Below are 24399 nucleotides of genomic sequence, written 5' to 3'. Positions count from 1 at the left end.
GGGAGAGACTGCCTATCCAGTAGACTCAAGGCTAACGTGTTTTGTTCTTTTAATAAAAGTTTTGTTTCATCTCTGTTGCTACTTTTTCCAATCTGTTAATTTGAACTGAATTAAATAACTAATGTTAATTGTTCCTTTTATGACTGTATGACTGCATGGCATGAGTTTATTGGGTAAAGGGAATTCCTGCCATATGTCTTGACAGGAGCTAGAAAGCATGATGTTTCTACTGCTCTCATGATATTGTACATCTCCTTTGCTGTGAGGGTCTGTATGTGGTCTGGACTAATGGTTCCCCCAACAGGATCCATTGTGGTGATAGACAGTGACCATCAGACATTTGGTTTCTTGAAGGAACTGCCATGGTGGCTGTGTGTCACAGCTGGTCCCTCTGGTATCTGTATAAACTGTGACCTAGAACCAGTGATGAAGCCACAGTGTATCGGTAGATTACATGTGGGTTTGGGGCTTTGATCTTGGCTGTTATTGGCCTGTCTCCATAGTCTGACCTTAGTGTTGCAGTCTGTCTAGCAGTCCTGTGAGCTGCTTGCTGGTAACCTGTTCTGTGTAACAAGACGTGCGGGATTCTGTGGTTTAAAACTATGGCTGTTGTCTTTGCTCTTCTTCCATCATTCAGCAGTTTTAATTGGATTCCACTAGTAGTTCTGGTGTGTCCAGAGTCACTCGTGGCTGCAGTCCTCTGGACACTTGACAGAACTAGGTACTCAAAGGTCACCTCATTAATGGTCTAGACCGGTGGTTCTCAGCCTTCCTAATGCTGCGACCCTTTAATAGAGTTACTCATGTTGTGGTGACTCCTCAACCATAAAATTATTTTTGTTGCTACTTCATAACTAATTTTGCTACTGTTATGAATCGTAATGTAAATATCTGATATGCAAGATGTCTGATATGTGACCCCGTGAAAGTATCATTCAACCCCCAAAGGAGTTGCGACCCACAGGTTGAGAACCACTGGTCTAGACAGTACTGGCTTTTAGCTGAGATGCCTGAGGTGTCTTTCTCCTCTAACTCTCAGCTAGTGTGGGCTCATTCTCAGGATGCTTGATATTGCCAGATAAAAGCCATTCTGTTTCATTTATTGTCTTTATCAGCCAAAGAAAGTCATATGGCCAAGCCTAGCTAGATGTGAAAAAAATTAGTAACCCTTAAAAGAAAACAGAAGAAAAAAATCACATAGGTTGGGCAAGATTGCCATAGCTTTCTCTATGAACAGTACATCAGCTACCCAGCGTGTTTCCAATAAATTATTTTGTTTAGTTTGGTTTGGTTTTTCAAGACAGGGTTTCTCTGTGTAGCCCTGGCTGTCCTAGGACTCACTCTGTAGCCCAGGCTGCCCTCAAATTTCACAGAGGTCCACCTGCCTCTGCCTCCCGAGTGCTGTGATTAAAGGCATGCGCCACCCTTGCCCAGCAAATTATTCTTTTAAAATCAGTTACTCTTAGTTTTTTAGCTGACAGTTAACATCCTTGCCTCTAGAACCATGTGACTTTGTCTTAGGTGGTGCATACCTTTAACCCCAGCACTTGGAAGGCAGAGGCAGGGGAATCTCTGTGAGTTCAAGACAGCCAGGGATTAAAAAAAAAAACTGTTTCAAAAAAAACCAATAATAATAAATAAATAAAAGTTAAAAACCTTATGCCTTAAAAGCATAATATTGGCCAATATGTACATATCTGTATGGTGTGTAAAATTTCAATTTGCATTGATGAACATAAAGGGAAATACAGTTACAAAAGGAATATTCTAAAAAGTCAGCAATAGTTTATGCTGGCTTATGAGATTTGAAGAGATTTTGGTTTCCTCTGGGCTTTTCTACCTCCCTCTCACAGATTTTCTTATAGTAAATTTTAGTATTAAGAGGAAAAAAATATCAAGTTACAAATCATCACATGAACAAGAAAAAGAATGGCTACACCCTAGGAGTTCATTTTCCACGATTCTGAAAAAAACTGGCTGTGTAGTTTCAGCTTTGTAATATTTTGTCCATCTTAAAACACAAAGATTTTACCTAACGAGTCTTGTCACATCCAATCAGTAAGTGGTTGTATGTCTTACACTGTCTAGAACCATCTTGGCTCATGCCTGTTGTAATGTTCAACAGTGTCAAGAAGTAAGGACCTCTTGCTGAGAGACAGGCTAAAGTAGACAGGAGTCATTGGAGGAGCAGAAAAGGCAGATCCGATTCTCCTTGAGGCTCACACACTTAAAACCAAGAGCTTCAGCCTTATAAATTAAAATGTCTGCAGTGTAGGACTTACATCAGACTTGGAAATCTGAGCTCTGAGGTACTGTAGAAGAGTGCCACGTGGTCAGCTGGTCTTGTGACTGATGATGGCTCCTGGAAGTCTTTGAACTGGTCTCTTGTATAAAAATAGAGTTGAGTCACAGAATCCTGGGTCCTTGACAGCTGTGTGGTCACGGTCATGGATTCTCACATGAACCTTCTGAGGTAAAACCAGCAAATTGGGGCAAGAATAAGCAAGCAAAGCGTTCTTTGACCTTGCTTTATCTGACAGGAAGATGACGGTGGTGTCATTCATTTGGATGAGAAATCCATCAGCTCCTGAAATGCAGCCTGGAGTTGTCTTGACTTTGTACTGTTTCTCAGTCAATTTTCATTAATGCTTTTATGGGGAAAGGCCTATATTGATTTTAAAATACAGTCATTGAGAAATGGATGGCATACCCCTACTTTACCCCCACCAAGGAAAAGAAAATGGTAGTGTTGTATTATTAATGGAGTTGAGGTAGAGAATGCTGTTAACTAGAAATTTTCTCATAAAACAGAAAATTGAACCTCCAAGTAACTGTATTCTTAAACCGTATGAATGAAATGTAATCTGTGTTGCTTTTTTTATGCTCCTTTAGGAAATGTAGGTTCTTCCCCCAGATCTTCCGATTTAGTCAAATTAGCCCAAGAGTGCTGTTACCATAGCAACAGGGGCATCGCAGCTCATGGAGTGAGAGTGCTAACTAATATAACCGTATCTTGTCAAGAGAAAGGTAAGTGCACTCAGGACTAGTTTGTGTGGCTACTGAGTGCAGCTTGGACAGAGCCCTGTGGCTGGGTTGTTCATTATTTTTAATATGTGTGCACTGATGTGTGGTGTTCTAATGCAAGTGTCTTGGAGCAGTCTGATCTGTGTGAGCTCTTGTGACTGCACTGTGGAATTGACGTGTCTTCCGGGGCATTGCCTGTTTCCCCCCTCTGTTCATTGTGGGGTGTGTGGTACTGGGGACAGGGACAGCCTCCATAAGATATATATTCACCTACGCAGCAACTGGAAGTTGACTCCGGTTATCCAGGCAGCAAGTACTTTCTCTTGGTGGTGGTTGAGCTCTCCGGAACATGATTTCATTTTCATGGATCTCATCTCTAGGTAAATGCAACATTGAGCTGATTGACGCAAACAAGGAAGATATATTTTTATTATCTTCCTGACGTCTTTTTAACTGTAAGACTAGAAGTTTTTTATGCCTGCTTTCAAGAATGGCAAGTACATTTTGAACAGTAAATGTGCTTCAGTGCTCATATTGACCTTCATGGGGTCCACAAGCTCAACATTCCTCCTCCTGCCTCAGCACTGTGTGTTCCTAGTTCCAGTGTTTCTTCACACTGTTTGCCAAGGTCCCACAGTAACTTGGGAAACATTCTCACACATTTGACTGGTTTGAATACTTGAGTCTAGTAAAAGCATTTCTTACATGTGGTAGAGGAAACTACAGGATGTTCTTAGTGACCTAAGTTACATGGCATGTTTACAGCCCCAGGGACCTTCAGGCGTTTGGCAGTGCAGTGCTGCAGCTGCAAGATACACCAGAGCTTCCTTCTTAAACTGAGAGTGCCCCTGTGTGGTCTGTCTGATGGGCTTCTGCTCCTAGGGTTTTTCTTAGCTGAGCTGGTGATGATATTTCAGTGTCTCTTTATAGCTTCATGACTTTACCTGGTGATTTAATGTGAATATTTTATAATTTTCAGTAATGTGGGGGAGTTAAAGAAGGGATCTGAAGATAACCTTTATATTTTGGGAACTATTGCATGTGCTTTTATAAAATTATTTTTAAAAATTTTTCATACAGGGTATTCATGTTTTGATTATTCATTTCCCTTTCCAGCAACATTACATTTACATCTTTGTCTCCTGTGTTAGACTTGATATATCTTTCTCTCTGTGTTTGTATGTGTTAATCCTCTCCTGATCACCCTAAAACTTAATGTTTTCTTCCAGATCTCTTGTCACTGGAGCAAGATGCTGTCTTCGGCCTGGAATCCCTTCTGGTGCTTTGTAGTCAGGATGACAGTCCAGGTGCTCAGTCCACTGTGAAGGTGAAGACGACGATCTTCCATAGCAGAGGCAGCGTGACAAAATGGAGGTGGAGGGGAGGGTGTCACTGCTCTGGTACAAGTGGGCCTAGACTTAACCCATGGCAATAGATGTCATCCCCTGCTTAAACATTTGCCTTTGACGTTCACTTTAAAAATTGTCACTGTTAGCCTGGTGGTGGTAGCACTTAGGAGGCAGAGGCAAGTGGATCTTGAGGCCAGCCTGCTCTACAAAGCAAGTTCCAAGATAGTCAGAGCTGTTACACAGAGAAACCCTGTCTCAAAAAACAAAACCAAACAAAATTGTCACTATGGCCTGGTGGTGGTACTTGAGAGGCAGAGGCAGGTAGATCTCTAAGTTTGAGGCCAGCGTGGTCTACAGAGTGAGTTCCAGGATAGCCAGTGCTACACAGCGAAACCCTATCTTGAACCACCCCCCCCCCCCAAAAAAAAGCCACTATGTGGCTCAGGCTGATCTGGAACTTACTATGTATGTAGCCAGGATTACTTTGAATTTGAAACAGTTCTCCCACCCCTGCCCTCCAGAGTCTTGGAATTACTAACAATTAGTGCCATGCCTAGCTTGAAAACTGGCTGTTTGACTGGTGATATCCCAAAGGAAAACAAGACAGGAACCTGAGACTTGGTGCGTTTTGTTGTGAGCTGTTTGTGTTCATTAAGTTGCTGTGGACTCCTATGGCGGTCATTGGCAATATAGACAGGCAGAACTCCAGCTCTCTTACAAGTTCTAATCTGAGATAACCCTGATAAGACCATGAAATAAAAAATGGATGAAATTACTACCCATTAATGTCTAAGTATTTATTAATTTCCAGAGTATAGAAGTTTTAGTACCTTTAAGAATTTTCACCTTTAGGGCCTGGGGAGATGGCTTAGCAGTTAAACTGTGTGTTTTGCAAGCAAGAAGTTGGATCCCCAGAACTCATCTGAATGCCAGGTGGATGTGGTGGCCCACCTGTAATTCCAGATTAGAAGATGGAATCCCTATAGCAAGCTGGCAAAGTAGCTATCTATATCAGTAAGCTCAGTGTTTGATTGAGAGACCCTGCCTCAAAGAGTAGGTGGGAGAGCCATTGAGGAAGATCCCTAGTCAGCCTCAGGCACACTTGTACACATATACACATGAAAAGAAAGGATTTTTTTTTTTTTTTTAAAGAATTTTCACCTTCAGCCTGGCAATTCCAGCACTGGTTGGGGAAGGACAGAGACAGGAGGATGGTTATGAGTTTGTGACTGGCCTATGTAGCATGAATCTTAAAAGTTCTTATTAATGAAACTCAAACCCGAGGCCAGTTATTGGGGTGATTGCTGGAAGATCAGAGAAGCAGAACAAGCCACAGCTACCTCACCTCACCAGTTCCTCAGCTGGTCTTGTTTCTTCAGACTGCAGCTTCTGAGTCCTCCACATGAATCTCAGCTGAACTGTGTTGCTCCAAAGCTTGAACACTTAACCAACCAGATGCTTAACTAACTACATGATTTACTCCTAGTTCCTGGTCCTCACACCTTATATACCTTTCTCTTTCTGCCCCCACTCCCTGGGATTAAAGGTTGGGTTTCTGGGATTAAAGGCGTGGTCACCATGCTTAGCTATTTCTAAAGTGGCCTTGAACTCAGAGATCCACCTGGCTCTGCCTCCCAAGTGCTGGGATTAAAGGTGTGTACCACCACCGCCCAACTTCTGTTAGGGCTTACTCTTCCCATTTTCTAGCCACCATTTTTGGCTTTGTTCTAGTGGCTGTCTGTTCTCTGACCCCAGATATGTTTATTTCGGGGAACACACAATATTTCAGGGAACACAATACCCACCACAGGCCTGTGGTATTGAGTAAGTTCTAAGTCACCCATACTACATAGTACTTTTTTTTTTTTTGAGATTATAATATAATCGCATTATTTCTCCCTTCCCTTTCCTCCCTCCAAACCCTTCCATATACCCCTCTTTATTCTCTTTCAAATTTCTGGCCTTTATTTTTCATTAGTTGTTGCATGCATATATGTATACTGTTCCTTGTATGAATCTTTTCAAGACTGATCATTTGGTGTTGGGTAGCCAATGGTGTGCTCGTCTCTGAGGAAGACTTTCTCCCACCCTCAGCCTTCCTTTAGTGCCTGTAATTTTTTGTGATGGTTGAGGCCTCCTGGGCTTCCCTATTCATGTGAGCATGTCTGTTCTTGTTGTCCTTGTTCAGGTCATGTTTAGGCAGGCATGTTGGTGAGACATCATGGGTGTAGTTTCTGACATTTTTAGGAGATAACATTCTCATAGCAACTCCCTGATCCTCTGGCACTTAACTCTTATTCTGCCCCTCTTCCACAAGTTCTCTGAGCTTTAGGTATGGATGTTTCCATTGATATCCATTGAGGCTGGGCTCTACAACTCTGCATTTTGATTGTTTTTTTGTTTGTTTGTTTTATTTGTTTGTTTGTTTGTTTGTTTGTTTCTGTTATAAAGAGAAGTTAGTAAAGTGGTGGTTATAGGTTTTCCTCCAAGATCTATGACTTCACTAGCTCTGGGTAGTTGGCTAGATTTCCAGTGGCAGTCATGATTTCCTTCTTGTTGAGAGGGTCCCAAGTTTAACTAAAGAGCCATTGGTTACTGAAAAGCTGTGTGTGCCACTACTGCACCCTAGGTGTATTGTACCAGGTTGGTTGTTGCTGTGGTTCATACGTGTTGTAGCTGAGGAGGACTGTTAGTTGCTTCCCTGCCTTGGAAGTTTGCCTGGTGCCTTCTGATACCATGAAAGCTAGTTCTCAGGAGAGGAGGCTTTTAGGTCAGCTCCAACTCAGGGGCCTCTGGGCCCTGTGTCTGAGGTGCATGGTGTCTTCAGCAATAGGGACTTAGCTTCCACCTCCAGGATGCAGCCAAGGTCATTTGGGAGTTTCTTGGACAGCCCTGACCAACAGCTCAAAAGAGGATTTCTTGTACCTGGTGTTGGGGTTGTGTTAGATAGTCTTTGGCTCTTGGAGGCGTATTGTCAGCCAAGTTGAGAAATTTTCATTTAAGCTGTGTATATTTATACACACTTACATGTATTATAGGGTTTTTTTGTTTTGTTTTATTTAGGTGGATAGTTAACATGGCCTATTTTCATTGTTGTTACATACATATATGTATATACATATGTATTCTTAAATATATGAATGTGATCTGCTCCCTCTATATAGTGTTACTTGTATGTATCTTTTTGGGGCTGGCCATTTGTTACTGGGTAACCAGTTGGTGTGCTTTTCCCTGGGGAGACTGTTACTTTACCTCTTCTCTCTTCTGTATCTTCCTTCTTGACCAGAGCCCCCCACCCCCTGTTTTTCCTATTTCAGGATTTCCTGAAATTTCCTATCCTTGATCAGATCATTTGTACCCTGCTATTCTTCTCTCTGTAGTTTTCCCAGAGTATGTACTCACATCTGAAGAATTGGAGCTAGGAGCCTCAGATGAGAGAGAACATGCATTGCTTGTCTTTATGGGTCTCAGTTACTTCACTTAATATGGTCTTTTCTAGTTCTATCCATTTACCTGTTCAAGTTCAAGATTTCATTATTCTTTACAGCTGAGTGGTATTTTGTAGTGTATTTGTGCCACATTTTTATTATCCATTTCTCAGCTCTTGTGACTAGAGAAGAAATGAATATGGCTGAGAAGATATCCGAGGAGCAGGGTATTGAGTCCTTCAGGCATGTGCCAGGGAGTGGTATAACTGAGTCATAGGATAGATTTATTTTTAGCTTTTTGAGAGTTTTCCACACTGATTTCAGTGGCTGGACCAGTTTGCAACCCCACCAACAGTGAATGAGGGTTCCCCTTTCCCCACACTATGAATTTGAGGCTGGCCTTACAGAGGAAGTTCTAAGCCAGCTACACTGCATAGTAAGAGTCTTGTCTTTTAAAAAGGGTTGTTTGGTTTTGTTGTTGTTGTTGTTTTGAGACAAAGTCTTTCTGTATATTCCTGGCTGTCCTGGAATTCATTATGTGGTTCAGGCCAGTCTCAGACATACTGAGATCTGCTTGCTTCTACCTCATGCTTGCTAGGATTTAAGGTGTATGCCATCGTGTCTAGAAATTTTCATATTTCTTAAGTACAGAAACTATTAAAATATATTTAAAGTTCATAAAATGTGAGGTGAGACCATTGTTGAAATCACACATGAAATATCTGTGATGGTGCTAGGCAGTCACTCTAGTAATAGGCTCAGTCAGTAACCAGTGTGTTTTCTCTTTGGTGTGCAGATTGCTCTCAACTGTATGGTGAAGCTGGCCAAGGGCCGGCCCCATTTGAGCCGGTCAGTGGTTGACACTCTGCTGACTCAGCTGCACAGTTCTCAGGACACTGCCCGGATCCTCATGTGCCACTGCCTGGCAGCCATTGCCATGCAGCTGCCAGTCCTCGGTGATGGAATGCTTGGTGACCTCGTGGAGCTCTACAAGCTGATTGGACGATCAGCCACAGACAAGCAACAGGAACTTCTGGTAAGGAACTGCTTTTAATGACTAGGAGCCAATCTGCTGGGAACCTAAGAATACCAGCACTACGTTAGACTTTAGTTGAAAGGCAAATGGCAGGTTAAAGTAGTCACTAGGACTAGGGAGACAGTACAGTGGTGCCATGCCTGCCTAGCTTGTGGAAGGCCCTGGCTTCCATCACAGACCACAGAAAATATTTACAAATCAAACACTTCCCAGTAGCACTTGTTTGTTTGCTTTCTTTGGAGACAGGGTCTGACTGTAGCCCAGGCAGGCCTTGAACTCATGACAGTTCTCTTGCCTCAAACTCACAGATGCTGGCAGTTGTGAGTTACTGCACCCAACTGCCAGGAGCTTTTTCTACAAATTGAACCAACCTCCTCGGTTTAGGAGTCTAGTACTTGAGCTGCCCAGAAGCAGCATTGGATTTCTGAGTAAGGACATTGAGTGAGCAAAGTCTTTGCTGAATTCCCAGTATCTGAAGCTCATTTGGTCACAAGCATTTCAAAAAGAGACAATGAGCCTATACTTTCATTTGCTTTAGAAGCCACTAGACAGTTTAGGTTTAAAACAGCTTTCTTAGCTGGGCATGGTGGGAACACGTTCATAATCTAGCACTTTGGAAGGTGGAGGGCTGGAGTGTTAGGAGTTCAAAGGTAACTTCAGCTGCATGCAAACAAACAAAAACACCATTGTGAACTTAGAGAATGTTTAAAATTCAATAGTGAACATAAACTCAACCAGATCAGTTTTCCATTCCTCGTCACTCAATTCAGGCTTTTATGTCTTGATACCAAGATGGAGGAGTTAGGAAGGAACAGAGGCAGTGGCAGTCTCCAAGGCTGAACATTGTTGTACAGTCCATGAAAAGCTATCAGGTAGGGTGTGGGGGGAAAGCAGAAGGAACTGACTTACTCAAGCCTCTATGGACATCCACTTCACCATGTGCTGTCACTAATGGTTATCCTGAGAACCCAGTGGCAGTGGCCATGGGAGTGACGTCATACAGTGACCACAAAAGGATTAATGATACAAAGAAGCATTTAGCCCAGTTTGGTTTTGTTTTTTTTCCCTCACATAATATATTGTTTGTGTTTTCCCTCCCTCTACTCTTCCCAGTTCCTTCCCCAACACTGCTTCCACCCAGATCCACTCCCTTTCTGTCTTTCATTAGAAAATAAACGGGCTTCTAAGGGATAATGATACGATGTGATGTGATGTATGAGAAAAACTAACACATTGGAGTTGGACAGGACAGACAAGTAGAAGCAAAAGAGCCCAAGAGAAGACACAAGAATCAGAGACCCACTTGTTCAAAAACTCAGGAATCCCATAAAAACACTACACTGGAGCCATGATATATATGTAGAGGACATGTGCAAACCCAAGAGGTCCTGTGCATGCTTCCTCAGTCTCTGAGTTCATATGAGCTTTGTTCATGCTGATTTAGAAGGCCTTGTTTTCTTGGTGTCCTCCATCCCCTCTGGCTCTTTCACTTCTGCCTTCTCTCTGAGGGTATGCTGAGCCCTAAGGGAGGGATTTGAAGGATATGTCCCATTTAGGGTTGAGTGTTCTAAGGTCTCTCATGCTGCAGAATGCCTTGGCCAATTGACGCTGCCTCCTCTCAGATGACTTTAGCTTGTGTCAAGTTGACATAAAATCATCCTTCACACATGGGGATTCTCAGCAGTCAAATTGACAGTTAAAGTCAGTTGTCCCATTCCCTATGTTAACTCCTCCTCCTCCCAGGGGAAACAACCATCTCTCTTTGTGTGCTGTACTTGGATAACCTCAGTATGTACCCCTACATGATACATGCTTTGCTTTGCATGTCTTAACTCTGTGTAAACCTTATGCTACAATTCAGCTTTCATAATTTGCCTGTCTTGCTAGTAATTTTTAGTGATCTTTATGAATTTCACTGACATATCTCACTGTGTGATCATATCATAATTTATTTGTTTTTAGTGGTAAGCATCTTTTTCTAATTACTTGCTTTATAAATAGTGATCTGAGTTAATGGAATAAGTTGCTTAATAACTTAAACATGATAAATGAAATAATGTCAACAGAAAACCCATTTTGTTCCTTTTTATCGTGCTTACTCAGTTACTTTGTATAGGTGTGCACGTTGCACATGTGGAGGTCCGAGGGCAGCTCTCAGAAGTCACTTCTTTCCTTCCACCGTGTAGGTCTGAGGTATTGAACTCGGGGCATCAGGCTTGGCAGCAGGCTTGTTTACCTCCTGGGCCATGTCATTGGCTCTAAATTCTGTTGTGTTTTGATGATCTCTAATTTTTATCTTTGTCTTTGAATAAAATTACATGTCTTTCTTACTTGTTGTCTATTAGGTAAGCTTGGCTACTGTGATTTTCGTAGCCAGCCAGAAAGCGTTGTCTGCGGAAGTAAAGGCAGTAATCAAGCAGCAGCTTGAGAGCGTCTCCAGTGGCTGGACAGTGTACCGGATTGCCAGGCAGGCTTCCAGAATGGTATGGGCTTCCCTTCTGAATGATGGTGCTTGGTGGGATGTTGGAGGACGTACCTTAAATGATGTGATTGTTATCAGTCAGAACCCAAAGGAAGGTGTCTCAGTCACCGTTGTACTGCTGTGAAGAGACGCCATGACCAAGGCAGCTCTTATAAAGAAGGCTTTTGATGGGGGCTTGTTGACAGTTTCAGGGGATCAGTTCATTATCATCATTGCAGGAGGTGTGGCTGCAGGCAGGAAGGTGCTGAAGAAGTAGCTGAGAGCTTTATATTCTGATCCTCAGGCAGAGAGACACTGAGCCTGGCATGACTTTTGAAACCTCAGAGCCCACCCCCAGTAACACATCTACTCCAACACCTAACTCTTGCAATCTCTTCAAACAGTTTCACTCCCTAGAGACCAAGTATTCAAACATATGAGCCCATGGGGCCATTCTCAAGAAATGCCTGTTACTCATGGGCTCTTAGGATGCCAAAAGAAAGGACCTAACCTAACTTTCCTCTAAGCAGTGGTCTTTTGTTTTCAGCTTTTCAGTAAGTCCTTGGCTGTGCACACTGTTTGGAGATTGTTAGACTCACTATACTTTGCTGTAGGTTGTGGTACCCAGGGCCACTCCCCCTGCTGTTTCTGGCCTTGCTTACCAGCACACATTTTCCTTTCCATTCTTTATCCAACCTGATCATTGAGTTGTTTTAAGAAATGCAAATCGTAGTTGGTCCAGAAATGTAGGGCTGAAAGTGCAGAGAAGCGGGAGGAGCGTGGTTATTGGCCAGACTGCGTGTTGGTGCTGACACAGCAAGCTCTTAGGCATCTCTGCCTCCAGGTCATCGGATGGCATTCCCCCTCTACCCCTCGAGTCCCTCACCTCCCTAAATAGCTCCTGCAAAATGACACACAAGTACTTACATTTTCTGTATTTTAGACTAACGTTCTAGACTTGAGTTACAATTCCCTCCATTTATTTTCTCATTGGAACTGTTTTATTTAGTAAAGAACTTGAGGCATTATGCCATAAATATTTAGACTGTCTCAAGGAATCACCTGAGATGTGATATACGGGCTTGTTCGAAGTTTGTCTTCTACTTGCTGCAGTGACAGTATCGAATGTAGAGCTTTACCTCTGGCCGCCTCCTCTCTCAGGGCAACCATGACATGGCCCGTGAGCTCTACCAGAGCTTGCTGACTCAGGTTGCATCCGAGCACCTCTACTTCTGGCTGAACAGTCTGAAGGAGTTCTCACACGCCGAGCAGTGTCTGACCGGGCTACAAGAGGAGAGCTTCAGTTCAGCGCTTGGTTGCATTGCTGAGTCTTTGAAATTCTACCACAAAGGGATTGCCTCCTTAACAGTGAGTCTGCCCCATCGAGGTGAATGCTGTGGGTGCTGTCCTTCTGCTTTGGGTTATTCTCTTTTGACAACTTGTGAGACCTGGTGGTAATATCAGAATAATACATGCACACAGAAATAAAACTCTTGCTAGTGTTCTTAGGTTGATGAAAACTTGTGTTTTATTTTTTTATAAAGTACTGGGTACCACACATACAGACAATTGCTGAATCCAGGCAGAAAGACTAAGTGGAGTGGGCATAGTCTTCTTCCTCCAGATTCTCAATTGGTAAGATGCCAGCCTGGCCCAGTGCCAGCACCAACCACAGGCCCATTTTCCTCTCCTGTCTGGCTGCTCACTAAGAGAGGTTTGCAGGGTGTTTTGTGATGTTAAGGCTTGACCCTGGAGCCTTGTGCATGGTAGATGAGTGCTTTGTCGTTGTGATGACACAGGAGTCTTTGACTTCATAACAGTGGTTCTCAGCCTTGCTAATGCTGTGACCCTTTAACACAGTTCCTCATGTTGTGGTGACCCCAACCATAAAGTGTTTTCGTTGCTACTTTGTAACTGTAATTTTGCTCCTGTTATGAATTGTAATGTAAATATCTGTGTTTTCCAATGGTCTTAGGTAACTCTTGTGAAAGGGTCATTCAGTCCCCCAAACAGGATCGTGACCCACAGGCTGAGAACTGCTATTTTATAATAAGAAAAAAAATGTTGAAAATTCTAATGTGCCACTGTATTAACCTCTGGTGGTTTCCAAATTAAGTCACCTACAACTCTTACCCTGTCTGCCAATAAAGGAACGCAGAAAGGAAACCCTTAATTTTTCGTACTTACTGAAATTTTTACCAGTTTCTTGAAATGAGCTGCATGCCTAAATAAGAACTTATTCCCTAAAAATAGTACTTTCTGTTGGTCAGTTCTCCCTAAAAGTGAAGAGGTTATGTATTCAACATTTTTAAAGCATTATGACACAACTTAGAAAATTATATATATTGAGCTGGGCCCTATTTGCATATGTTAATAACATATTCTACCTACTATTAATCAAGAAGCATAAAGATCCCTAACACTTCCTCCCCCACCCTCACTCGTCCTTCCCTCTCACACCCCAAGCTCCAGCTAAGCCCTCAGCAGTCTCCCCATTTTAAAGGGCAGCACTGGCTGCCACTTCCCTCCTCATGCTCTGGAGAAGGGAAAGGTGGTCGTGCTTTTATCAGGCTAATATGCCATAGAACATTTAAAGGTGAAATTACTGGTTTGGATCAGTAAAATCATTTGATTTTTCTAGTTTATGTAGAATGGGAGATCATGGACTATTCAGTGGTAAAAAGTGCTAGGCGGGGCTTGATGCTCAGCCCTGGCAGCTCTTTCAGAGAATCTAGCTGTGGTTCCCAGGACCCACAGAGTGGCTCCAGCCCTCTGTCATTCTACTTCCAGTGGATCCAGTGCCCTCTTCTGGCTTCTTCAGGCATTCACACACATGCATGCACACATGTACACACAGTGCACAGACATGCATGTGGGCAAAACTTTCACATAAAAATAAAATTATTGAAAAATGAAATCTGCTAGGCAGATAGATTCATATAATAGTGAGGTAGATGGAAATAGTTTTTTGAAAAGTCTGTTAACTATTTAGCACTCTTCTGTTTGTGTAATGTCTGTAGTTACTGAGGCTTGCTAGAAATTGAAGACTGGATTTTTACTTAGGAAGAAAGCACTTGACTGACAGATGAGATATGACTGAGATTTGATTCTATGTTAGTCCAGTGTACCTGAGGTAGGGCTCTGGACCTCAGTTCTTCTCCTGTTGAATGGAATTACTATATTCAGCACATTACAGAAACTTACCAAATGCCAACCAGTATTCTTTGAAGATAAAAACAGGAGCTAGGAAGCTGCATGTGCTGGCTCATCCCTGTAATTCCAGCACTTAGGAAGCTGAGGCAAGATGGTTGTCCTACGTATGAGTCTAGCCTGGACTGCCTAGTGAGTTATTGCAGGCCAGTATGAGCTACAGTACGAGACCCTTTTTGAAAAGAAAAGAAGATACACATACACCACACCAGAAGAAAATAGCAAAAAGAAGAGAGAAGCGGAAAGGGTTCAAAACCCTGTGCATATTGCATCCTTATTTAGGTACCATTAGCAATGCAGTATTTAATTCCCATTGTAATGCTTTATAATAGAGGGATCTTGCTTTGTAGAAAGATTGTCACATGCTAAGGAGATGGGTCTGTGATTCAGTTAGGGAGTATTGCCTGGCAGGTGCACTGTCCTGGCTCCATCCCCTCCTTACAAGGGATGAGGGTGCACATACTCTAATTCACAGAGATAGAAAGTAAGATGTGGTTGCCAGGGCTGTGAAGCAGGGGAGAGTGTGGGTATGAATACCGAGTTCCAGTTCTGCAAGGTAAGAAAGGTTACTGTACTTACACAACCAAACACATACTTAAAAGTAGCTAAGATAACAAGTTTATGTTACTCTTTTCATACATCAACATTCATAGCTTTATTAGGTTTCTTTTTTAGCCTAATTAGATCTGTAACACAAATATAACTTTACAAAAAGCAGAAACAGACAAAAACAGCATGAAAAAAAAATAGTGGGCAGGAAATAGCCACTGAAGTGAGTTGGGACTGCTCTGCCAGCTGGTAACCTTGGCCCAGGGTGAAAGGAAGTTTGTTTTTCCTTTTCCTGGGAGTATTTGGGGGCAGTTTTGACTATTCCCAATGTTTGCTGCATCTGCTGACCTTAAAACCCGACTCATTTCAGGTTTAGCCCTAGTGTTGAGAAGAGTAAATGATGTCCTGTTGTCTCTCTTTGACATTAGTCAGACTCAGACAGACATCTCCCATCCTTTAGGCACCTGTAACATGCTTTAGCCATGAAGAACACTGCTTTTCGATGTATTCTTTTCTGTGTGTTCTACATGAACATTGCTTTTCGTCCTGTATAACATACAAGCTCATCCCAGCAGCCTTTGAGGCTGCCATCTCTGGTCGTCAGTCAGATCTTCCTAGCATGGCCAGAGTTCTCTTCTCACTGCATCTGGCCTTTCCTTTGGTTTTAGAATACATGTTAATACGTTAATGCCAGCGCTTTTTGTTTTCCAATTACGTATCCATGTCATACACACTGACCTGTGCTCTGTCTCTTCTAAAATTGGTAACAGTCAGTAAGTTGGAAACAGTAGGCAGGGGTAAGAGAGATGGCTGTTGAGCACTTGCCGCTGCCCTGCTAGAGGACCCAAGTCTCTTTCCCAGCACCTACATCAGATGACTCACAACTGCCTGTAATTTTAGCTCCAAGGGATCTGAAGCCCTCTTCTAACCTCCATGGGTACTTACACATACATGACATGCACACATTAATTTAAAATGATAATTTTTAACTTTAATAATTTTATGTGTTTTGCCTGCATGTATGCCTGTGGATCACATGCATACCTAAAGAAACTAAAAGAGGATGTCTGGATCCCCTGGATCTGAAGTTGCAAGTGGTTATGAGCTGCCATGTGAATGAGTCCTCTGGAAGAACAGCCAGTGCTGTGAGCCATCCCTCAGATGAGCCCATTAATAAGTTTTTTTTAAATTTGTAAGTAGCAGTTAAAGAGGCAGAGGAAATAGAGGATCTCCTTCCATCTTCCTACAAGAACAAATCAAACCTAAGACATTAAAAACAATTGAAATAGTCTCTTTAGTATCTTAATACAAATTATAATTGAAACAAAATATTGAAAGGTTGAAAAAGCCAACATAGTCAAATATTTAGGATAGTTATTTCTCCATTGCACACAGTGCATCAAGGGTCCTTTCCGTTGGAGAAGGGTGCAGGCAGATGTGTGCTTCTGTAGAGGATGCAGGAGCAGCTGTACAAGCTCCGTCTGTCATTTGTAAGTTGAGAGCTCCACTGAGGACAGTGGACAGCTCAACCAGACGGAAATGCTGTGACTGACTCCTAGAACCCAGCTCAAATTCCCAGCTTTCCTGCTAACAGAATAGTGCACTATGTACTAAGAAGCCACACCAGTCTGTTTGAAAAAGCCATCTTTAAGAGGATGTACCTACCATTTACTGTTAAATTATCCCATTTCTAGTGTGTGTCTTGTATTGAAAACACATTGCTGCACTCTCCACTAGAACAGTTGCTGAACAGTGGGAGGCTGTGGTAGCTCTCCACCTGTGCTGCCAGGGCTTAGCCGCTCCCCACTCTGTGGCTGCTGCTCTGTGATCTTGCAGACTTCCTTCTTGTGCTTCCATCCCCCTGAACATCTGTGTGTTCTCTCTACAGTGTCAGCTCAGAACCTCTTTAGTTACTATGGCTAGAAGGCCGCTTTGAGGCAGTGGGGCTATCTAGAAACATTTCTACTGCCTTTATCTTCTTTTCCTCACTGCCTAACTTCTCAGCACACTGGTAATGGTTTTGGTGGTGGAAGCCGCAGATTGGAAAGGTAGGAGAGTGGTAAGATTTAGGGAGATGATGATATCTTTGAACTTTTGGAGGTGGTGTCTTAGTGATAATTTGGCAAGCTGCATGTTAAGTGCAGGCAGTGAGGACCCTTTGGATATCAACAAAGTTCTTAGGTGATGCTACCAACAGTGAGTTTCTCTGATGTGAGATTATTCTCATTGTAGTATAGTTATTTACCCATCAGTGTTATTAGGACTTGTGCATAAACTGTGACAAATGCAGTCCTCCCATGGCTTCCGGGAAGACGATTCTAAGACACTCAAACAGCCACAGATGTACAAATCCTTGGATGCTCAAGTCCCTCATTGAAAAGGTGCAGCTTTTCCATGTGCTCCGTGCATGTCCCCTTGTGCTCTAATGCATCTCCAGGTTCCCTACAATCCCGGCACAGTATAGATGCTGTATAAATAAGTAACTGTTATGCTGCTGTGATGTTTTAGGGGGGAAAGACAGGAAACTGTTCATGTTCCATTCAAGCGCATCTTTTTCCTGGGCATTTTTTATATTAGGTTTGGTCGAATCTAGAGTGGCAGGCAGGTTACTTTGTGTTAAACTTCTTTCTTTATTCCAGGCTGCCAGCACACCACTGAATCCTTTAAGTTTTCAGTGTGAATTTGTAAAACTCAGGATTGATCTTCTCCAGGCCTTCTCGCAACTTATCTGTACTTGTAACAGCCTAAAGACAAGCCCTCCCCCTGCAATCGCCACCACAGTTGCCATGACCTTAGGAAATGACCTTCAGAGGTGCGGCCGGATCTCCAGTCAGGCATGTCTTAATTTCTCTCCAGTGTGGATATTATTTAGACGTCAGAGATTTTTGAAGATGAAGGGTTGTACAAATTAAAATAAATGGTATATGCCAAATACTTAACTCATCTGTGTGGCAGAATAGGATGATGTGTTGTTTAAATAGCCTTGGTGCTGAGTGTTATACAAAGAGAATGGAATGCCATTAAAAAGTTGGAAATACCTATAATAGTATTAGTTATCGTAGTGAAACTTGAAGAAACTAGAATGCAGTGTCTTGTTTCCAGACATTATTAGTAAATTATTACACACTGAACATCTGTACCTTCATTTGCCTTCTTTGTTGATTCTATGTAATTAAGTTATGAAAATGATAACTCAATTTTTATTTGAACTGTTATTGATGATGAGTTTTCTATGCTTTAATTTTCATGTTAACCCCCATCTTTGTAGATGAAGCAATCCATGGAAGAATTCCGAAGCCTTGCTTCCCGGTACCGAGATCTCTATCAGGCGTCCTTTGATGCCGACTCAGCAACTCTGAGGAACGTAGAACTGTATCCTGTATTGCTTGGGAGCCCTTGTTCTTGGAAGTGTTCTCTGAAATACAGATTTGATAATCCTTATTTGTTACAGTTAATTAGTGATTTCTTCCTTTGAACTTCAGTAGGGACAAAATAACTGTACTGTAAACATAAGCTGGTCTTTTTAAAAGGGCTGACTTCCTGGTGGCCTTGTCTGCCTTCAAGAAGAACTGCCACAGCCAAGTCAAGCCCAGGGCAGTGACACAAGCCTGTTGTCCCCAATACTAAGGAGACTGACGCATGAGGATTGCTTGAGCCGGGAGTTGGAAACCAGATGGCAACTCTGGAAGGCCTTTCTGAAAAAAAGCAAACCAAGCCAGGGTCCCACCAGCCTTGTGCTCCCGTGAGCAGCCCAGCACAGTGCATGGCTTGTGGCTGACAGCCCTAGTCCATGCTCTTTGTTACAGTTTCCACCACATCTGTTCCCTCAACCCTCCTGAGGCCATCCATAGTTTCTTAGTAGCAACTCCCAGAATTATTGGAAAGAGGGGGAAACTGTTGTGAAGTTGTGAGGTTTGTGAGTTTGTAGTTATTAGAGTTCTGATTGATTAATTGATTGAAGCTTAATGAATGCTCAGGATGCTCTGCCGTACAAGTGAGTGCATACAGGCAAGTGTTTGTACACACACTCAAGTCTAATACAGTGGGGGTAGCAAACTGCTTGAGTCACAGCTGAGGAACTGTCCAAACAGAAGCTACAATTGGCTATCTGTAGCACGAATCTTAAAAGATCTTATTAATAAAAACAAACCCAGAGCCAGGTATTGGGGTGAATGCTGAAATATCAGAGAAGCAGAACAAGCCACAGCCACCTCGCCTTGCCAATTCCTCAGCTGATCCTGTTTCCTCAGACGGAAAGCCTCTGAGTCCTCATCTGAATGGATCTCAGCTGAACTGCTGCTAGAAGCCTAAAAGCTTAACCAGCCAAATGCTTCTAGTTTCTGGTCTTCATGCCTTATATATCGTAATGTTTTTGCCATCACTCCCTGGGATTAAAGGCGTGAGTCACCAGGCCTGGCTGTTTGCAGTGTGTCCTTGAACTCACAGAGATCCAGATGGATCTCTGCCTCTGGAATGCTAAGATTAAAGGCATGTGCTACCACTGCCTAACCTCTATGTTTAATATTGTGGCTGTTCTGTTCTCTGACCCCAGATAAGTTTATTGGGGTGCACAATATTTTGGGGAGCACAGTATCACCACAGCTATCCTCACTTCCTTCTCTCCTTTCCCTTCCTCCTTCTTCTCCATCTCCTCTCCCTCCTTCCTTTCCTGTGTCAATGGAACCTCATTGTTTCATTGTTTGAAACTCCCATGAAGTACTGCTTTATCTAAGGGGAAAAATCAGCAGAGTTGCAGTTGGGCATGAAAGGGCATGCCTGTGGCCCTAGCTGCTTGGGAGACTGAGGCAGGAGGATTGTAAGTTCTAGGCAAATTAGTGAGACCTTGAGGACACCCCACCCAACCCCACCCCGCAAAAAAAAAAAATGTTTTAAGACAGGGTCTGTATGTATCCCTGGCTCTCCTAGTACTTACTGTGTAGATCAGGCAGGCCTCAAACTCACCGAGTTCCATATGCTTCTTTTTCCTGAGTACTGGGATCACAGGTGTGTGCCTGGCTGTTTGTGAAAGCAGTTTGAAGGTGAGGGTGGGGAGGGTGGGGGGATAATTGAGTAGCTCAGTGGTGGAAGCACATGTGTGTCACATACAAGGCCCTGGGCTCAGTCCCTTGGGGTAGGGGTGGAGTTGCTGTGACTGAGTAAGGGGTCTGTGCCTACATTGGGCTCTAAAACATCCTGCCTGGAATAGGGTTTAGATTGCTGGTATAGACAGTGTGTACCCCTTAAAAGGGAAAAGCACCCTCCATCATGGAGTGGGTAATTGTAGAAGTGCAGTTCTCATGTTTACTCATTTGATCTTCAGATAGCAAAAGTGTGACGTGGGTTTTTGTGTCCTCATGTGACTTAACATGCTCTAGACAGCAGCAGAGCTGCTTACTGATGTCTCATGCCATAGAAGCCCTGGTTTTGGATCCAGAGTCAGCAAGGTGAGTTGAATGATGCTTGCTTTATAAATTTTCAGTATCCCTCTTCAGGTTTGTTTAGGATTCAAGAGTTTTGTTTCTTAGCTCTGTCAGAGAAGTTTAGAGGAGGGGGCAGGAAGGAATCTAGGTTAGGCTTTCCTAGTGTGCTCTGTCCCAGAATCCCCTGCTCCTTCTGTGCTTTTCACTTCCAGGCTTTATGCTGACACCGTTTACTCAACCATCTGAGTCTGATGGCATTCTGACCTAGTGATCTGTTAGCCTGCTCTCACGTCTGTATTTCTGTCTGTTATTTATATGATGTCATATAAGTGTGTTATTTGCTGGCCCCTTCTCAAGTGTCTTTTTCCCATATGATGACAAATTTAAAGACCTTCATGTGAATAGTTAAGAGGTACATCATTTGTAGTCAGATTTAGCTTTAAATTCCAGCTTGTCAGTTAATAGTTGTACAACTGTAGCCCATGATTCTTTCCAAGTGTGTTTCCTTATCTGTAATTGGAGATAACTTCATTTTTAAAAGATGAAGTGAGAATGTGGACCATGTCCAGCCAATACATGGAGGTACTGAAGGGGTCACTGCTTGGATGGGTCAACTGTGCTGGTCTCTGCTTCAGCTTCCAGGAGTATGGATCCACTGGGGCTGCCCACGCTGACAGTGAATATGAGAGAAGAATGATGTCCGTGTACAATCATGTCCTAGAAGAGGTGGAGTCGCTCAACAGAAAATATGCCCCTGTTTCCTACATGGCAAGTGGCATTTGTTTGCTAAGTTTTTATCATTGAGGAGGAAGTGGGTATTTTTTAAAAATACATTTCTGGTACTTTATTTTAATAAAAATTGATTGTAAAGAACATGTAAATTAAAAATGTCACACAAGGAGATTAGCCAAACCTACATTCAGTGCCTATCGTCCGTGGACTTCGATGCAGCCATGCAGTTAGAATAGCCATTCTGAAGTCACAGAACTTGATTTTACACTGTCACTATTGATTGTATTTTATGCACTTATCCACCACAGATATCAGTGATAAAGATTAAACGAACATGTCTGTGGCCGCATTTAGCCCTTCTCTTGACTGTATGACCACATATCAAATCTCACATGCCCAGGTGCAGGCAACTTTTATCAAATCTGACTTGCCTAGGTGCAGACTTGACAGAGACTGACCAATTTTTTTGTTTTACTCTTTTTTAAACAATCAAATTGAAGTTGTAGTAAGTCTTAACTCTCTCTCCAAACTAGAATCACTTTGGGAGCTTTCTAAAGATTGTCGGTATCCAGTCATCCCTTTCTGACCACTCCCAGGGACAGCTGATTCTAAATCTGGAATGGAGGCCTGGTTCCCTACTGTGATACCAGGAGTTAGGGTGGAGGTCTGGCCCGTGGACAGTGGTACTAGCATTAGAGCTTTAAGCCTCACAGAGGTGCAGACAGCAAATGTTTCAGAGTGCTCAGCCCATCTCATAGTCAGTGCAGCATTGAGTAAAGGACATGAAATACTCACTGCTTCATTATAAAGCAGGCTTTGTGGTAGATGACTGTGTTTGCCCACATAGTAGTTAAAATAAGTGTCTGGGCACTTTGACGTAGACTGACCTAAACCATGTATCATGTTCAGTGTATTTAAACATGTTGAGTGCAACTGGGTTTACAATACTTTTAGCCTCTAGTATTTTTGTTTGTTTGTTTATTTTCCCCTTTTTCCGATTACTTTATTTATATATATTTTTATGCATAAATGTGAGTTCTCTGTCTGCATGTATACTATATGCCAGAAGAAGGCATCAGATCCCATTATAGATGGTTGTGAGCCACCATGTAGTTGTTGGGAATTGAGCTCAGGACCTCTGGAAAAGCAGCCATTGCTTTTAACCTCTGAGCTATCGCTCCAGCCTTTTTTTTTTTTTTTTGGTCTTAGAACTAGCTCTGTAGCCCAGGCTGGCCTTGAACTCATAGAAATCTGCCTGCCTCTGCCTCCTGAGTGCTGGGATTAAAGGTGTGTGCCACCATGTCCAGCCTACCTCGGTAGGTTTATTCAGTGCATAATCTTGTCATAAGACAAGGGACAGCACTTTTTAGAAGCTTCCATGTGATTCCGTCATGCTGTAGGGGTTGAAAACACACAGAAAATAAAACTAGTAAGTCTTAATTTTTTAAAAAAATTAAAATGAAAAAATAAGGTAGAAATCTATGATTGCAACTCCCTTTTTTAAATTTTTATTTACGTGTGTGTGTGTGTGTTTATTTATTTGACTGAATGTGTACTACATGTGTGCCTGGTACCTGAGGAATCCAGAGAAGGGTGTCAGATCCCCTAGGTCTGGAGTTACAGATGGTTGTGAACTGCCATGTATGCAGGGAATTGAACCCGAGTCCTCTGGAGAAGCAGCCAGTGCTTTTAACCACTGAGCCATCTCTCCAGCCCACTGATTGCGTCTCTCAACATCAGTGATTTGAGCTCGACCATGTGTGGTTGCGGATGTTGTACCTTCTTGCTGAATGTTGTGTACTCTTGGAAACATTTGTGTGAGCATATGTTTCCAGCTCTGCCCTGAACGTGCTATTTGATGGTAAGTCTGCAGGTTTCTTTTCAGCTGGCTTTCTCTCTCCCACAGCACACAGCATGCCTCTGCAACGCCATCATCGCTTTGCTGAAAGTTCCTCTTTCATTTCAGAGATACTTTTTCCAGAAACTGCAGTCCACCAGCATCAAGGTAAGACAAAAATAACACGTAAGGCTTAAAAATCGGCAAAGTGAGGCTTGAGAGATGGTTTGTTGATTAATGAATGTCGCCTGACCACCTGATAACTGAGCTCAGTCCCCAAGGCCTACACAATAGGAAAGAATGACTCCTACAAATTGCCCTCTGACCTCCACATGTGTGCCATGGCACCCACACCGCAACACACATACAAATGTAGTAAAACTCAGCTAGCTTCTGAAGATTGAATGGGACATAGCTAAGGTTTAGTGTCTTCACTTTGGCTTAGATAAAAATTTGGTTCTAAGACTTTAGTTGTCTGCCTTTTCCCCCTTATTGGATGATTTGAGGAAGGCAGTGGGGCTTGAAAGTTGCTGTGAGACAGACATTTGGGTAACAGGAGTCCATCCGTCATCTCTTACCTCCAGAAATGAGTTCTTGTAAGTCTATTTCAGTTGCCTTCCAGGGTCTTGAACCGAGTCTGTTGAGAGCAGACCCAGCTTTGATTGAACCAGGCCCAGTGCAACATCACTAGTCCTACCTTCAGGCTCTCTTGCCTTTGAAGGACAAGTTTGGAGAACTATCCCACAGGGAGAGTTAGTGCGTTGAAATACTTAAGCCACTCAGAATTCAAAAGCTGTTTTTGAATTGTTGGGAAAGGAGGAGATTGTTCCCTGAGAGAAATGCTTGGATTCTGCCTGTCAGCGAACTTTCGCATCCATTTAATGCTTTTGGTTACAAGTAACATTTCAAAAAGACCTTAAATGTTAGGAAAGCTGATTATGTAAGGGAGCAGGCCTGAGCCAAGCTGTCTGCACAGTCGATGACAAGTTCAGAGGCTCAGTAATGTTCACCTTTAGCCAAACTTGAGCTTTCTACAGTTAAGGTACATCTGGGATATACAGTGCATTTTTAAAGAAAAACTGTAAGTTAAAAATGTTACTTAGGGGTGGCGGCGCCAGCGGCTGCGCACGCCTTTAATCCCAGCATTCGGGAGGCAGAGCCAGGCGGATCTCTGTGAGTTCGAGGCCAGCCTGGTCTACAGAGTGAGTTCCAGGATAGGTGCCAATTCTACACAGAGAAACTCTGTCTAGAAAAGCAAAAACAAAACAAAACAAAAAAATGTTACTCAGGCCAGGCAGTGGTGGCTCACACCATTAATCCCAGCACTCTGGGAGGCAGAGGCCAGCCTGGGCT

At 42.9% G+C, this 24399-nt stretch overlaps 1 protein-coding gene across 1 annotated transcript in view; it reads left to right on the top strand.

The window, feature by feature from the left end:
- Ints7 (integrator complex subunit 7) overlaps window positions 1-24399 on the top strand; it is a 59780-nt gene that overhangs the window by 31629 nt on the left and 3752 nt on the right. The window contains exons 9-18 of the mRNA XM_036202332.1: window positions 2893-3027; window positions 4254-4351; window positions 8598-8837; window positions 11183-11320; window positions 12460-12666; window positions 17697-17891; window positions 18326-18429; window positions 20433-20501; window positions 21113-21245; window positions 23116-23214. Coding sequence (XP_036058225.1) covers window positions 2893-3027; window positions 4254-4351; window positions 8598-8837; window positions 11183-11320; window positions 12460-12666; window positions 17697-17891; window positions 18326-18429; window positions 20433-20501; window positions 21113-21245; window positions 23116-23214 — 1418 coding nt within the window. The remainder of the gene's footprint in view (window positions 1-2892; window positions 3028-4253; window positions 4352-8597; window positions 8838-11182; window positions 11321-12459; window positions 12667-17696; window positions 17892-18325; window positions 18430-20432; window positions 20502-21112; window positions 21246-23115; window positions 23215-24399) is intronic.

The sequence above is a fragment of the Onychomys torridus genome, chromosome 11 (genome assembly GCF_903995425.1).
Source record: "Onychomys torridus chromosome 11, mOncTor1.1, whole genome shotgun sequence".
Taxonomy (NCBI): domain Eukaryota; kingdom Metazoa; phylum Chordata; class Mammalia; order Rodentia; family Cricetidae; genus Onychomys; species Onychomys torridus.
The sequence above is the reverse complement of the archived record's forward strand: the minus strand, read 5'-3'. Positions and strand labels throughout refer to the sequence as shown.